At 49.2% G+C, this 14172-nt stretch overlaps 2 protein-coding genes across 10 annotated transcripts in view; one reads left to right on the top strand and one right to left on the bottom strand.

The window, feature by feature from the left end:
* Window positions 1-1483: 1483 nt before the first annotated feature.
* Window positions 1484-7856, bottom strand: MED8 (mediator complex subunit 8). Of its 3 annotated transcripts, none has more exons than XM_089337424.1 (7): window positions 7699-7856; window positions 6419-6537; window positions 4900-5044; window positions 3145-3285; window positions 2873-2954; window positions 2259-2507; window positions 1484-1848 (listed from the first exon to the last, which is right to left on the bottom strand). In XM_089337424.1, the coding sequence occupies exons 3-7, from the start codon at window positions 4900-4902 to the stop codon at window positions 1784-1786; spliced, it is 540 nt and encodes a 179-aa protein (XP_089193550.1). In that variant the 5' UTR covers window positions 4903-5044; window positions 6419-6537; window positions 7699-7856; the 3' UTR covers window positions 1484-1783. The 3 variants fall into 3 exon arrangements, with proteins under 3 accessions (XP_089193550.1, XP_089193549.1, XP_008263632.1); XM_089337423.1 differs by having other exon boundaries at window positions 6419-6654; window positions 7806-7856; XM_008265410.4 differs by having other exon boundaries at window positions 7806-7856.
* Window positions 7857-7879: 23 nt separating this feature from the next.
* SZT2 (SZT2 subunit of KICSTOR complex) overlaps window positions 7880-14172 on the top strand; it is a 50163-nt gene continuing 43870 nt past the window's right edge. For all 7 annotated transcript variants that reach the window (XR_011390751.2, XM_051856595.3, XM_008265405.5 and 4 more), the window contains exon 1: window positions 7880-8031. Coding sequence is in view for 6 of the 7 variants with exons in the window: in XM_051856595.3 (XP_051712555.3) it covers window positions 8005-8031 (27 nt within the window). In the remaining variant the exon portion in view is untranslated. The remainder of the gene's footprint in view (window positions 8032-14172) is intronic.

Below are 14172 nucleotides of genomic sequence, written 5' to 3'. Positions count from 1 at the left end.
TGCTTAAGGACACAGGACACAGGAAGGTTGTAGGCGAGGTCTTGTCCAGGTTCCTGTTGGGGCAGGAGGACATTTCCACCTGAAAACAAGGAATCCACTTCAACAGTATTGTGGGAATGAAGTCAGTGTTGGGCTGGGGTAACAAACAAGCTCAGGGTTGGTGCCATTCAACAGGAGGGACTCTCGGTGGAGTAAAGGACAGTGGTCACCAAAGATGCTCGGGGCTTTCAGAGAAGCCCTGCCTGAGCTCGGTGCCATGTCAGTGAGCTCTGCCCTCCCAGTGGGAAGGGAAGAGGTGAGAAGATAAACACACAAGTGGGTCAGAACTGCTCAAGTCGGGAAAAGGTCTGGCATTGCCTCAGAGCTGATGACAGGACTCTCACTGCTGGGCTTTGTGGAGGCCATTCCTTGTTTTGATGAACAGGACCGGATGTGACATCTGGGACCACTTTTCTAGTCCTTTGCTGCCACAGCCTGGCAGAATTTTGTCTGGCACTGAACAAATGCCACAGTACCAGTGTGTGGCAGAAGAGAAGAGAAAACAGGTAGCTGGAAGAGGGAGAGCAGGAGAGAAGTCTCGGGATTTTTAGATCAAAGCTGATTGGAAGAAAATTTGTCATGAAGAACAAATTAGAATTGTTTTGCAGCACTCTGGAAACTGCTGCTGATCCCTACAGGGCTCGCTCTCAAGTTGCGTCAGACAACTGTGAGCCAGTGAACGTCAATTTAAATCACTTTATTCAGAGAAATCCTTTGGTCCACTTCTGCTGACTCAACCCCTGCCCTTGCCCACAAAGGAGTGCTAGAAAGGCAGCTGATGTTGGATGGCCAAACTCACTGTTCTTTAACTCACAAAAGCAGACAAAGTGCCTGGAGCTGCCCACTCCCACATCAATCTGGCTCTTACTTGAACCACAGGCTTAGTGGGAAGGGGGAAAGCCACCCTGGCCAGAGTCCAGAAACTACAACTATTGTGAGGAAAACCAAACCCTAACGAAAGACAGCATGAAGTACAGTTCCCCTCTTCCTCCAAAATAAGAAAAATGAGACCAAAGGAAGAAGTTCCTTTGCCAAGTGCTAAGGAAAACTCTCCCACGTGGTCCTGCCTGGTAGAGCCATGTTCCGAGAAATCCCCACACCTTCCTTCAGGTGTAGAGGGTGGGGTAAAGGGGAGGCGACTTTTACCTATTTCCCAGGCTTTGTAGAGGACGGAGAGTGGAGCAGGCCTAAGCTTCACCAGAGCTGCAGGTGGGTGGCCTGCCACAGGCCAGGGACCTCTTCACCCGCAGCTTGGATAGAACCTGCGCAGGAGGCGCTGCAGGGACAGCACGCCCCCAAGGACACAAGGCGGCCACAGTTTCTGGCAGCACAAAATAAGCACAGGCTTATTTAATCTTGTGCCCATTAGTTCACCCTTGACTTGAAGCAGTATGAGATCAGAGTAATTTCTGGATCAAGGCTCACAGAGGGCAGTGCAGAAAAGTGACTGTAGAAACTTATTTATTGAATACCTATTATTTCGTGGTTTCACATTCATCCTCTCATTTTGATCCTCACAACAACCCTATGAGGTAGGTATGATTACCATTTACAAATGATAACACAGGTTCAGAAAAATTAGGTCACTTGCCCAGAGTCCAAGCAGTCAGCGGTGGTGCTGCAATCTGTCTATTGCTGAAAGCCCATGTTTTTATTGTATCCATTTAGGTAAGCCTTGAGCAAAAGGTAATTTCACTGCCCAACTCCGCAAAGAGCACCTGGGAGTGGAGGCTGCTGGCCACACTCACCGCTGGTAGGGATGCATTGAAGCTGACTTGATGTTGGTTTTTATTCCACTTGGCATTTTCCCTAAAAGGAACACGAAGAAAGACCTCTGAAGCAAGGGAAGACTTTCACAACAAATCAGAAATGTGGTCTCTCAGGTTCCCTTCTGCCACCTCCTTTATCATCTCAGAACCTCTGTGGCACCTGACTCTGGTTGGCACAGACCAGAGGTATGGTTTTTCACCCAGCTCCCTCCCTAAAGGCGTTTGTAGGAAAGAGGTGACAGGGGACACTAGTGGGAGGGGTCAGAACGCATCTCAGCAGTCTCCTGCTCATCGACTCCAGATGACATGTTTTACTTCTAAAAACTGTTTTCTGAGTCACGGTGCCAAGGAGGAAATCTCCAAGCCTGGGGATGCGGGGAACCCATACAACCCCATTTATCTCCACGCTCCTGCTTAAAGTCAGCTGAATTCTAAGCCCCGTCACCTTACCTGGTTGACCTGCTTGAGCCATCTGCACCCCACTGAGCATTGGCTGCTGCTGGCCTGGAGCTCCTGCCATCTGCACCTGCTGTAGTCCCGAGGCTCCTGCAAGGATGGCCCCAGCTCCTGGCTGACCCGGCTGGCCAGGACCACTGCTGCCTGAAGGTCTCCAATTAGACAGCCCCTTCCCAAAGGCAACAGCTGCCACCAGAGCATTGGTGTCTGCAGGGTTAAATGTCTGCTTGTTTGGCCGGAGACCTGAAGAAAAAGTAAGTGTGGACCCTGAAGTAGGCCTCTGGCCCTGGACTGCACCTAGGAGCTGCAAGACCAGTGATGAGCACCAGAGTTGGAGTTCTTGCTTTAGCAGCATCTTGACTCTTTCCCAACCCAGAGGAAGAGCCAGAGGATCCCCAGGCCTGTATCAGAATTCTCCCTTCTCCCTTTGTCCATTTCTTCCCATTGCACCAGGGCTGGACTTGAATGTAAAAGGCCAACAGAATGGACACAAACTCTTTCCTAAGCAGTTCATCCCCAAGTCCTCACTCCACCACTACCCAAACCACCATTCCTATCCCAGTGATCTGACACCATTCTCCCTCTATGTTGCCACCAATTCTTCTTACCTCCACTCTCTGATTCTCGCTCCTCTTTGCTAATTTTCTCCAGAAGGTTTGAGCACATTTTATTCAAGCTCTGGATCTGCTTCTGTAACACACACATATTGGTGCAGATTAGGGTAAACAAGAAATGATTATGGAAAAATTTCTTTCTTGGGCTCTTCCACAGGCAACTTAGGTACAACCAACTGTGTTTTCCTATCAGGCAGGAATGGTAATGCCTAGCTTCTCCTGATGGGATGGGGATCAGGGGCTGTGGGGCAGTGACTTGGTCCAACCTGTGCTGCATCAGCACCAATGCGGGCAGCATCTGTCGTAAGTTGCTTCTCCTGCTCTTCAACCTCAGGGTCAGGCTTGGTTCTTAGATGGTCAGGGACCACCTCATGGCTGAAGACAGGCACCCGTCCTTCAGTTTGCCTCTGTAACACAGATTTTACTGATCCTACTACATACTCGAGGAAGATTCACCCTACCCCGATTTCCCTTCCACAGACAAACACTGAATATTCAAGAAAATACAACCTGAGACACAATATCTAGCTTCCTAGGACACTGTCCCCTTTACTCCACGTTTCATTTCTGTTTTCTCACATCCCTATCTCACCAGCCTAGTGATAAATATAACTCTTTCTGTCATATTTTAATTAAACCCAGAACAAACAAAGTCACAAAGGAAAGATTTTTTTGCTTGAGAAAAATGTTGGAGAGAAAAGACATTTTTCTTTTTTTAAGATTTATTTATTCATTTGAAAGTCAGAGTTATAGGGGCTGGTAATGTGGCACAGTGGGTTAAAGCCCTGGCCTGCAGTGCCAGCATCCCATATGGGCACCAGTTTGATTCCTGGCTGCTCTACTTCTGATCCAGCTCTCTACTGATGCACTTGGGAAGACAGTGGAGGATGGTCCAAGACCTTGGACCCCTGCACTCATGTGAGAGACCCGGAAGAAGCTCCTGGCTCCTGGCTTCAGATTGGCCCAGCTCTGGCCATTGTGGCCATTTGGGGAGTGAACTGGTGAATGGAAGACCTGCCTGTCTCTCTCTGTCTCTACCTCTCTCTGTAACTCTTTCAAATAGATAAAATAAACCTTAAAAAGGAAGGAAGGAATGAGGGAAGAAAGAGTAGGTTACAGATAGAGATCTTCCATCTGCTGGTGAAAGGGAGGGAGGGAGGGAGGAAGGAAAGAAAGAGTGATTTACAGATCGAGAGAGACATCTTCCAACTGCTGTTTCACTCCCCAAATGGCCACCAAAGGCCAGGGCGGGCCAGGCTGAAGCCAAGAGCCAGGAGCTTCTTCTGAGTCTCCCACGTGGGTGCAAGGGCCCAAGCACTTGATAGGGACCATCTTCTACTGCTTTCCCAGGCACATTAGCAGGGAGCTGGATCAGAAGTGGAGCATGGGGCCAGCACCGTGGTATAGGGGTGAAGCTGCTGCCTGCAATGCCAGCACCCCATATGGGTGCTGGTACAAGTCCCAGCTGCTCCACTTCCAATCCAGCTCTCTGCTATGGCCTAGGAAAGCAGTAGAAGATGGTTCAAAATTCTTGGGCCCCGGCACCCCCATGGGAGACCCGGAAGAAGCTCCTGGCTCCGGGATTTGGACTGGCAGAGCTCCAGTGGTTGCAGCCATTTGGGGAGTGAACCTGCAGATGGAAAACCTCTCTCTCTGTGCCTCTCAAATAATTAAAATCTTAAAAAAAATAAATAAATAAAAAAGAAGTTGAGCAGCCGGGAATCAAAATGGAGCCCATAAGGGACACTAGCATTGCAGGCAGTGGCTTAACCTGCCAGGCCACAGTGCCAGCCCCAGAAAAGATCTTTGCCTTGGTAACACAGATCTTAGGTTATTACAGCACTATTTGGAAGCTGCTTCCCTACTCTAAGACAAAAAGCAGGGCCTCCAAAATATAGCCCTGCTTCTTACTGCCATGAACTACCCCACATTCAGAACTTCTAGAATAACCAATCGACAACCGTGCCCTAGGCTTTCACCTAAGAATGTAATTTCCCAAGTTTCCCCTTTTACTCTCTTACCATGAGATCTTCATCCCGGTCTGGGGATAACACCAGAGGGATGATGACCTGGTTGCGGAACAGCGGTGTCTTTTCATGCTTCAAGACCTTGTTCAGGGTGTTCAACTGTCCAGAAAGCAAGGCAAAGCTGTCCAGGACAGAGGGCCTAGTGGTGGTAAGAAAGTGTCAGAATGTTCTAGCCCTTCCCTGGGGTGTCTCCCAGTGAGATAACCTTTGACAAGTCCTCAGATTAGGAAAACTGAGACTGACCCCCAAAAGACTCATCCCCATCACGAGCCTCGGCAGGACCCAGACCTGGAACAGGAATGCGGGGTTAGGAAAGAGGGACACGCTTTCAGCTCCTGACGGAGGCAGAAAAAGGCAGTTCATTGTTTGAATGGGGTGAGAAACACTGGAAAACAGGAACCATGGCTATTCTATGACAAAAAAAATCAGAAACTGGGTGAAAGCCTCCTTTCTGCCGGGAAACAGGAGCCATACTTCAGCAGTAGGCTGGATCTAAAAGACAGCCACATCAGTGGCAAGAGATCCAGCATGGACTGAGATATAGTGGGAAGACCCACTGAGAGAGAACTCCTGACCAGAGATGAAAAGGGTAAGAATCAAAAGCGGCCAGCGCCACGGCTCACTAGGCTAATCCTCCACCTAGCGGTGCTGGCACACCGGGTTCTATCCCGGTCGGGGCACCGGATTCTGTCCCGGTTGCCCCTCTTCCAGGCTAACTCTCTGCTGTGGCCAGGGAGTGCAGTGGAGGATGGCCCAAGTGCTTGGGCCCTGCACCCCATGGGAGACCAGGAGAAGCAGCTGGCTCCTGCCATCGGATCAGCGTGGTGCGCCGGCCGCAGCGCACCAGCCGTGGCAGCCACTGGAGGGTGAACCAACGGCAAAAGGAAGACCTTTCTCTCTGTCTCTCTCTCTCACTATCCACTCTGCCTGTCAAAAAAAAAAAAAAAAAAAAAAAAGAATCAAAAGCTAGAAAGAACGTGGCTGGGCCGGTGCCATGGCTCACTTGGTTAATCCTCCACCTGCGGTGCCAGCATCCCATATGGGCACCAGGTTCTAGTCCCGGTTGCTCCTCTTCCGGTCCAGCTCTCTGCTGTGGCCCAGGAGGGCAGTGGAGGATGGCCCAAGTGCTTGGGCCCCTGCACCCGCAAGGGAGACCAGGAGAAGCACCTGGCTCCTAGCTTCGGATCAGCGCAGCGCCGGCTGTAGTGGCTGTTTGGGGAGTGAAGCAACGGAAGGAAGACCTTTCTGTCTCTCTCTGTCTATATCTCTACTTTTCAAATAAATAAAAATAAAATTAAAAAAAAGAAAGAAAGAAAGAAAGAACGTGGCTTGGGAAACTGGGCCGCTCTCTACTTCCTTGCCACGGAGGCCCTCAGCCAAACTTCACTTACTAAATGTTGGGAAACCAAGCTCTTTCCAAATTACCCGACATCTGCAAACTGATAAATGGTTACATCATCAGAGATGAACTACTCGTCAGGAGCCCTCCCCAGTTTGCCCTGGCAACCCTTACCAGGTTAGCCTGTCATACTCGTTCTCCAGCTTGTAAATGAAACTTCCCAGTGAGTTCTTCAGATCAGCCACTTGACTCAGCAGTGCATCTAATGACGCCTCCAACTGCTTCTCCTCCCTCTGCACCAACAGAGATGGGCTGGTTACCCAGAGAGATATGAGCATGACACCTTTAGAAGAAGGCTGAAAAGCGTCGGAGAGAGTATGCCAACCGCAGTTGGCTAACACCGGATCTCACTGGAATGACAGCCAGGTTATTTTCTATCTTTGGTATTTGGGTTACAGACAGCACCAACCCTTAGACCTTTCACCTGACCTTAAGTCCTCCTACCAACTGATTCTCGCTCTCACACCTCCAAATCCAGGCCTGCTTTTCCTCTGTATTGCACGTGCCCTACTCTCCCTTGTTGAGAAACTCCTGCCAGACATAATGCCTGGGATTCATCATCCTATGCACATTTCTGTGGCACGTGTGCCCTAGCTTCCTTCGTCCTAGAATCTGCCCTGTTCTTGTCAACAGCACAGCCTCTGCGAAATCTGCCTGGACATGAAGCTTTCTCTGAACCCTAGTTCTGCACGCCCCTGCCCCTCGCTCCTCATTCGTGCTTAGTGGGTGATGTTTCAACTTTCTCCTTTATTTCTGTGCCAATATTCCTGTGCCTCTTTCACAAGCTCAGCTGACCCAGAAGGACTTACTGAAACACTGCCCCATCCAAGAAGCAAAGCGACAAGTGAAAAGCAAAACCACCCACCCAGCTCACATGACAAGCAATGTCAAGTAGTGGGGGTCTGCAGGCAGTCCCTTCCCACGGTGTGGGGGGGTATCTTCCGTTTTACTTCATTTCCTCCGTCTTAATAACTCTCAGGCACAGACTGGGAAAAATGATGCCAACCCCACACTGCGCCTGACAGGAGCATCATCTTGGGTTTCACCCAAGGTTTCAGTTGATAACAATTTAGCTTCTGGCCAGCTCGGCCCACAATTCCTTCACCCTTCGGGCTTCTCTCCGATTGCAGATTCGCCGTTACGTCTGCATCCAACAGCCTAGGCTGAGGCTTGAGCCAATTCATCTCTCTCTCGGGCCGTCTCCCTTGGATTGTATCTCGGCTTTCGCAAACTACATCCTGATGCTTTCCCAGCCCCAAACAAGCGGCGGCTGCCTCCGCCCTCCCGACTTTGCTAGTCTCTCCCCTGTCAGCGGACTCCGCCCCCACGTAGCATCCGCGCCGCTTCTCCACTTGGCCTCGTCTCCCCTCTGCCCTAGCCCCGCGTCCTCTTGCCTCCGCCCTCTCCTCTTCGGTCCAACTCCTAACTCTCCGCAGCCAGCTCACTCTCGCTGCGTTACCCAAAGACAGCTAGCTGCCACTAGGCCCACTCCGCTTCTCACCTGCATTGCGGCAGCCGTGGCAGCCGCAACCACTTCCTCTTCCGGTTTCCCAGTTTCTGAAGGTTTTGTCCACCAATCAAGGAAATCGGGACTTGGCCCGCCCACCGACTTCCGGTTCCGGCCCGGTACTGAGGTAGCCGGTCAGGGGTCAACAGTGGATCTGCCTCACTGGCCCGGGCCGGCGCGGGAAGGCTGTGTGATGGCCTCGGAGCGCCCGGAGCCTGAGGTGAGGGGCGGGCGGGCGCAGCGCTGGGCCCTGAGACCCGAGCGGGAGGAGCGGGCGGTGCGGGCAGGCGCGACCTCGGCCTCCTGGCCGGCGGACGGCCGGGCCGCGTAGCGTCGGCAGGGACCCGTGCAGCCCCGCATCCCCGCAGTCCGTTCTTTCCTCCGGAGGCTGGAGGAGAAATGCTTCGCTCGCTCTGTTGTGCTTACTGAAATCTCTTCCGCGTCGCCGACTTGACCTAGTGACAGTGGTGTTAATAAACCCTGTGATTTGGTTCCTGTCGCGGTTTCAGTGCGCTGGACGGCAGCAGCCGGTGCGTGTCTTCAGACACGGGCGTGCAGTAAACAGCACGAGTTAATTTAGTTCTAGCACTCATGATGGGGAAAGCAGCTTTGGTTTTATTGGGGGGGGGGGCTTGGCTCGGAGTGAGACCCAGTTCGGATTTTAGCGCTGCTATTTAGCTCTCTCTGAAGCCTGGGGCAAGTCTTAACTTCCTGGATTCTGTTTCTTTGTTGTTAGTCTGTTGTGAGAATCACGTGTGTGAAGCCAGAAAAGGCTTAAGCTCTCTCTGTCAGATGCCAAGGACCATGCAAGCAACTTTACATACATTGTGTCATTCACGTTTGCACAATATCCATTCTCATTTTCAGAAAAGAAAACTGAAAAGTAAGATAGGTCAAGTGCTGTACATACGCCTGAGAGTAGCAGATTTTTGGAGTTAGAAAATCTGAGCATAAAATCCCAGATTTGGGTAGAGATGCCCAGCACTGTTGGAGAACATACCAACAGATGGGAACAGTGAGGAATGTGTGTAAGAATGCAAATAGGCCGGCGCTGCGGCTCACTAGGCTAATCCTCCGCCTGCGGCGCTGGCACTCCAGGTTCTAGTCCCAGTTGGGGCGCTGGATTCTGTCCCGGTTGCTCCTCTTCCAGTCCAGCTCTCTGCTGTGGCTCGGGAAGGCAGTGGAGGATGGCCCAAGTGCTTGGGCCCTGCACCCGCCTGGGAGACCAGGAGAAAGCACCTGGCTCCTGGCTTCCGATTGGTGCAGCGCCGGCCGTAGCAGGCATTTGGGGGGTGAACCAACGGAAGGAAGACCTTTCTCTGTGTCTCTCTCACTGTCTAATTCTGCCTGTCAAAAAAAAAAAAAAAAAAATACAAATAGTATACCTTACCTGCATGCCGGCTGCCATTGTAAGCGGTTTACCAATGGCAGCTCATCCTCTCCACCCTTTTCAGTTAAGGAGACTGAGGCTCAGAGATGTTATGAGTAGCAAAGCTACACAGTATTAAATATTAGAGCTGGATTCCAAAATAGGTGGTCTGGCAATGCGGTTTTTTGTTTTTTTTTTTTTGTTTGTTTGTTTGTTTTTGTTTTTGTTTTTGTTTTGTTTTCTGATGGGGATGCAGGTGTCTGAGGCAGCAGTTTAACCGGCTTCATCACAGCACCCACCACCAATTTTTAAAAAAAGATTCATTTATTTAGTTATTTATTTGAAAGGCAGAGTTAGAGAGGCAGAGAGAGAGAGAGATCTTCCATTTGCTGGTTCACTCTCCAAATGGCTGCAATGGCCAGAGCTGGGCAGATCCGAAGCCAGGAGCCAGGAGCTTCTGCTGGGTCTCCCACACGGGTACAGGGGCCCAAGCACTTGGGCCATCTTCCACTGCCTTCCCAGGCCACAGCAGAGAGCTGGACTGGAAGTGGAGTAGTTGGGACTCAAACCAGCACTCATATGGGATGCCAGCACTACAGATGGTGGCTTTACTTGCTATGCCACAGCATCGGCCCTGGCTCTGTGTTCTTAACCTTTATGTTTATAGTATAAATAATAAAGTAGTCACAGGATAGCAACTCTCCAGTTTATTAGGATTTGGTGTGGTGAGACCCAACAATCAAAAACAGCTATGCTCTTTTTGCAAACAGTCAGACACTTATACAGAGGTGGTGGGACAGCCCATGCACTAGAAATAACAGTATTGAGAAAATCATGAAACAATTTGAAGTATGTTTTGTTATGGGTTAAAATGAGAGGAAATTGAGGAATGTTGCAAGTAGTCTAAAATAGTACTCTCCTGCCTTAATATAAGCCACATATGTAATTTAAAATTTCATAATAGCTATACAGTGAATTTAAAAAGCAGGTAAAATAATTTAGCGTACAATTTCCAAAGTAGCATCATTTTAATGTGTAACAAATGTTTAAAAATGAGATATTTAACATCCTTTTTTTGTACCAAGTCTTTTTTTTTTTTTTTTTTTTTTAAGATTATTTGAGAGGCAGAGTTTCTGACAGAGAGAGGAGAGACAGAGATCTTCCATCTACTAGTTCACTCCCACAAATGGCTGCAATGGTCAGAGCTGATCTGATCTGAAGCCAGGAGCCAGGAGCTTCTTCCAGGTCTCTCATGTGGGTGTAGGGGCCCAAGCACTTGGACCATCTTCTGCTGCTTTGCCAGGCCATAGCAGAGAGCTGGATTAGAAGAGGAGCAGCTGGGACACAGACTGAATGGGATGCCAGCAACCATAGGCAGAGGCTTAACCCACTATGCCACAGCACTGGCCCTGAACCAAGTCTTTAAAATCCAGTGTGTACTTTACACTTAGAGCACATCTCATTTTGGGTTAGCAAAGTTCCAAGTGCTCAATGGTACGGGCTTGTGGGGAGCAACTCGGACTAGACTAAGTTACTGGAATTAAGACTTATTCTATGCATCTGCTCTCCCACAATATGGCGCTGAGAAGGGAGAAACAGCTTCTACATAGCTGCCTCCAGTTCAACCAATAAACTGTAGGACCTGCTCCTGATTGGAGGAGAGCAGCGTACTCGGCGTGTGGGTAGCAGAGTTGGGATTGGTGGAAGAGGACTATAAAGGAGGAGAGAGACAACATGCACGAGGAACATCTAAGGGGAACATCTGAAGGAACACCTGTGCAGCCCCCGAGAGAGCCGGCTGGCAGTGTGCCGCTCCCCTGCGGAAGTGGGGAAAGTGGCCAGGGGGAACCGCCCTTCCACGGAGGTGAAAGGGACAGTAGCCAACCCGGGAAGAACCAGCAGCAAACCCGGGGAGGGCCGAGCAGACGAAAGAACAGCGCAGGGTCCTGTGTCGTTCCTCCACGAAGAGGGGGAGCGACATAATGGTGCCGTGACTCGGATATGAAGCCTAGGCAGGGTTTAGTGTCGTTCCTCCACGAAGAGGGGGAGCGACACGGGCTACCATATTGAACAGTACAGATAGAATGTAATTTCGAGTCACGCACACACACTCCTATGTCTCATTCAGCCAAAAGTTAAGCATCGGTTCAGTTTTTGATTTGCATTTCTGAAAATTTTATCTCAGAAGGTAAAGGTAGTGAGAAAAAGTTCTGCTCCTGGGCATGAGAAAGTGACTGGCTTCGGAAGTTATTAAATCCAGGAGAAAGATTGGGCACAGTCAGCTTTAGGAAATCATAGATTCATCAGATGCCTAGAATGCTTGATGAATTGTGCTAAGTATCAGGGTGGATACAGAACCGTGTAAGACATGTTCCCTATCTTTATGGAGTAAATAGACATTGAATTATGATAATAAATATTGCAAAGGAGCCAATGAGGGTGTTTAAAAGGGATTTAACCTACTTTGTTTAGAGGTCGGGGGTGGGGGAGGGTGGATTGGAAAGCCACCTCAGAGGAATGACATGTAAGCTAAGGCTGAAGAACGTGTAGAAGTTGGTGATGAGAAGAGGCACAGCACGCCAGGGAAGGGCAGGGTGAAGCTCTTAAGGTAAGAAGGAGTGTGGCGCCTTCAGAGAACCGAGAGGAAGCAGCTTCCCGTGCAGATGCAGTAGGACGACGAGAGTAGTTAACCCCGAGTCCTCAGAAAGTTCTCCTGACATAGGCGTGTTGTGATCCCCATTTCACAGATGCAGAAACCAGGGTACAAAAAGTGTCAGCTGCAAAGCTGTGTAGCTAACGAGCAGCAGAACAGCGGAGCGGTTAATCCTAGGTACTCCAGTGCTGGAGTGCATGCCCTTCACTGCCGGCGGCAGGGGTCGGTGAGAGAAGTGGCTGGAGGAGAAGGTGCAGCTTGAGGCCTTGCTGGAGGTTCAGGGCTCTGGCAGAAATATGGCGGAAAGGAGATTCCAAGCAGTTCAAGGCAAGGAAATGTTCATCATTTTTGTGAATCTGTTAACAGAAGATAATAGCACAAGGTTAGAAAAGCCTCAAAAAATAATTCAGACCGTAGTCATGAAGGGACAGGTGCAGAAAAACAGCAGACAAATAAATGAATGCACTGGACCATGTGGCATTCGTCTTGATAGTTACATGGTATGTATGCAGTACAGTGCCTGATTATATTTTATTCATCTTGGTATAAATGCTATGTCGGCCTCAATAAATATTCCAAAGAACGATAGCCTTCTGCCACCATGGTTCTGACTTTCCTGTTGAGTTGCAATATCTGTATGAAGTTATTTTTGTCCATATGTTATCCATGAAGAAACTAGGGCCTGGAAAAATTAAGCAGCCTGTGCAAGATCACCTAGGTAGCAAGTAGTAGAACTAGATTGGAATCCAGGTCTCTGGATCCAAAAGCCTGCTTTGTCTTGCCACAAGATAGCAATCCAGATCTCCTGTGTGGGTGACATGAACCCATTACTTGAGACATCACCTGTTGCCTCACAGGGTCTGCATTAGCAAAAAGCTGGGACCAGGAATCAAATCCAGGCACTCTGATGTGAGATGCAGGCATCTTAACCACTAAGCCAATATCCACTTTCAACTACCTTTCACTTATTAAACCTGGATTGCCAAGAATTTAGTCCTAGAAGATGGAATGACCAAGTGTCCCAATTCTGTCTTTAAATGTTCTCACTGCTTTTAACCCTGGCCCAATATGGACCTAAACTCTTCTCCGTGTTTTTTCTTTGAGTGGCTGAAGCTGACTGGCATTTAGAAAAGTCTTTACTAAGTATCAAAAAACAAAAGGAAGTTAGTATCAAGACTGAGGTTAATGTTATCTTGGGGGGCTGGCATGGTGTCATGGTGGGTTAAGCTGCCACTTGGAATGCTGGTATCTCATATCAGAGGGCTGGTTTTGAGTTCTGGATGCTCTCCTTCTGATCCAGCTTCCTACTAATGCACCTGGGAAGCAGAGTCTAAGTGCTCAGGCCTCTGCCACCCATGTAGGAGACTCAGCTGGAGTTCCTGACTCCTGCCTTCAGCCTGGCTCAGCCCTGACAGTTGCAACTGGAGAAGTGAAACAAATCAAAGCTCCCCTCCATCTCCATCTCTCACACTCTGCCTTTTAAATAAGTAAATACATCTATTAAAAAACCAAAATTATCCTGGGACAGACGTTTGGCACAAGGGTTAAGCTGCCAGTTAGGATCCCTTCATCCCATATCAAAGTGCCTGAGTTAGAAGTTCTAGCTCTGCTTCTGATTCCAGCTTCCTGCTGAGGTGCACCTTGGGAGGCACCAGGTGATGGCTCAAGTAGTTGGGTCCCTGCCACCCACACAGGATACCCAGATTGAGTTCTCAGAGGGGGCCTGGCTTAGCACTAGCTGTTAGGAGCACTTGGGGAATAAAACAGCAGATGGGAGGTGTCTTTCTCTCTCAGGTGAACAAATAAGCAAAAAATCATCTCATCTAGAGAAGAATTGTATTCACTGTGATTAGTCCAGTTTGCTTTGCATAGAACACAATTTGCTTCTTCAGCAAAATTAATTGAATATCCTGTGTATCAGGCATTGCACCAGGCTGTGGGGATAGGGTAATGAAACAGGAAGGACTGTTGAATTAGGATGCCTTTCTGTTCTGATACTATTCTGAGCCTAAACCATCCTTTAGATAAGAACTTTGACAGGGAGCCAGCAGAGCTGACACAGTTGAAAAAGTTCATTTAAACCATAACCCACCCCAGCCAAGGCAGTCCTGAAGGGGAGGCTCCCTGGTTTATCAGTCTCCCACCCTGAGAAAAGGGATCAGAGAAAGAGGGCAAATAATTGCTGCAATTTGCTTCTTTGACAATAACCAGGCCCCTTTTCTATTTTCAGGAGTGTGGCAATAAGAATATACAATTTCATAGGACCTTGAGGGGGAGTGAGAAATGATGGTAATAACTGTGGTGGTTTTTTTTGTTTGTTTGTTTGTTTTTAAGATTTG

This window comes from Oryctolagus cuniculus, chromosome 7 (assembly GCF_051225735.1).
Source record: "Oryctolagus cuniculus isolate XC-2025 breed Fujian yellow rabbit chromosome 7, ASM5122573v1, whole genome shotgun sequence".
NCBI lineage: Eukaryota > Metazoa > Chordata > Mammalia > Lagomorpha > Leporidae > Oryctolagus > Oryctolagus cuniculus.
This window is presented reverse-complemented; position numbering and strand designations above follow the sequence as displayed.